General features: G+C 45.0%; 1 protein-coding gene across 1 annotated transcript in view; it reads left to right on the forward strand.

Moving 5' to 3' along the window:
* Positions 1–2,163, forward strand: part of SLC15A4 (solute carrier family 15 (oligopeptide transporter), member 4) — a 35,989-nt gene that overhangs the window by 6,761 nt on the left and 27,065 nt on the right. The window contains exon 3 of the mRNA XM_009880327.1: positions 4–375. Within this exon, the coding sequence (XP_009878629.1) occupies positions 4–375 (372 nt within the window). The remainder of the gene's footprint in view (positions 1–3; positions 376–2,163) is intronic.

Here is a 2,163-nt window from a genome sequence, read left to right on the forward strand (position 1 = left end):
GAGGGTGCCCAGGCCAGCCAGGCCCTGCTGCTCTTCATGGGCATCACCTACCTGGTGTCGCCTTTCGGCGGCTGGTTGGCTGATGCCCTCCTGGGCAAGTTTGGCACCATCCTGCTCAGCATGGCGCTCTACCTCCTGGGCATGCTGGCCTTCCCCGTCATCGCCGCACCGCACACCCGCCAGGGCCTCTGCGGGGACATCCCCTTGTTCCCTGTAGAGAACTGCTCCTCTCCAGCGGCCAACACCACCATGGCGCCTTGCTCCCAGGTGGGAGCCACCCGCTACTGTGCCACCGCCACCTTCATCGGACTGGTCCTCGTGGGGCTGGGCGTCGGGTCGGTCAAGGCTAACATCACCCCTTTTGGAGCAGACCAGGTCAAGTATTATTTGGCAGCTGCTGAATCGTTTGTGGGTGCCGATCTGAACCAGGGGATGGCTGTCAGTCATGCTGAGGGGTTTGCTTTGGTGGGATGGACAGTGCGCCGACTGATTCACATCTCTGTACGTGTTAAGTCTCAGAGCAAATCAGATCATCCAGCTTTGTTCCCTGCGTAGTGCAGGCTGTTAAGTTGTACCCTGTTTGATGTAATTTTGGTGTCTGTGTGGTGTCTGATCTCTTACAACCCTTGGTTTCCTTGTAGTCCTGCCTCGTACCTGATTTGGCTAAGCCATCACCATCTTGAGGAGCTGGGTTGAATACTTAATGGCCACTAAGTGGATTGTTAATTATCCTCCATTGTGGAGTTTGTACACAGTTAATTTGACCTCAGCTCATCAGGTGAAATACCTGATACACATTTTAGCTTTGACAAAGATAGCATGGTCCATCTAGTACAGTGGTCAGAGGTGTTTATAATCCTGTGATAAATGAAAGATAGAGAACAAATAGTTTTTTATGCTTTAGGTATTCCCTGTGTTCTGTACTGTGCCCTTGAGTGATATTTTTGTGCAGGCCAATGTTGTGTTGGATGATGGGTAGGAAGGTGCTCTCAACATGGTAAACATATTACCTGGGCTGTTCTCATAAGGACATGTCCTGTCAAACGACCTTACTCAGATCCACTTCAGTGATATCATTCATTGGATCATCACTGCAGAACCAAGTGGCTTTACAGAAGATATTTGAGAGATAGCTTATAGTTCAATATCAACTGGAATGCACTGTTTCATGTATTATTGTACAATCTTGCCCTCAGGTAGTATGCTGACTGTGGGTGTTGAACTGGAGTATAATTTCCGCTTTAAATATTGAGAATTTCAGATGATTAGATACTGAGCAGCTTTTCTAACCAAACCATTCTTAATGACAAAGCAAGTAAAATACCCCTGATCCAGTTGCATGTCTGTTTACTGGCCCATTGAGTTCTGGTTAGCACAGGTATCAGAAATGCCATGAAATTTTTTGTGAGAGGTAGGATCTACCACAACATCTTTGCCAAACATACCTCTGTTGTGCAGTTTACATTTGTCACTCTTTGGCATTTCATGTATTATAAATTCTGGAGTTCTGGGTGAAAGGCAGTATATAAGTGTAAAACATTATTATAGCCTAGGTTTGTGTGTCCCCAGTGTATTGGTTCTGTTTAAACCAGCATGAGCCCATCAGGTGAAATAGCTTTAATATGACTTTATCTTGTAAGGTGTTTTTCAAAAGTGACTGCTTATCCCCAGAACACTTTATGAATGTTAAATGTAAGAGATAAATAATGGCAGGAACAGAGCAAAAGAATAACCATTGTCGATGGAAGTGTAGCTGTTGTAGCTGGATTTTTTAAAGGCTTTCCCCCCAGGATTTCACGGAAAGCAGTTTTTGGCGGGGCTTACAGATAATTCACAGTGATTTATGTAGGGTGAAGCAAAAGAAATACTCCTTTCTGGTTCATAATAATCAGTAGAGCTCTGTTGAGGACTGATTTTTTCCCTTTCTCTGTTTTTCTGGCTTATCTATTGTTAAATATATTACAGCATACCACTTACCTTGTTGTGCAGTTTTGGGCCCTCATGGGTGCCTTCTCCCTGCGTAGGAATGTAGCAAACTGCTGGGTAGGTGGATATATATTGCTGAGAATAAAGTCTGTCTCCCAGAGTCACATTCTTGGGAGGCCAGAATACAATGCAAACATGTTTTGGCTGAATGTGTGCTGGTAAGATTTGTCCTCTTTC

Source organism: Charadrius vociferus, unplaced genomic scaffold, assembly GCF_000708025.1.
Source record: "Charadrius vociferus isolate BGI_N301 unplaced genomic scaffold, ASM70802v2 scaffold332, whole genome shotgun sequence".
Classification (NCBI taxonomy): Eukaryota; Metazoa; Chordata; class Aves; order Charadriiformes; family Charadriidae; genus Charadrius; species Charadrius vociferus.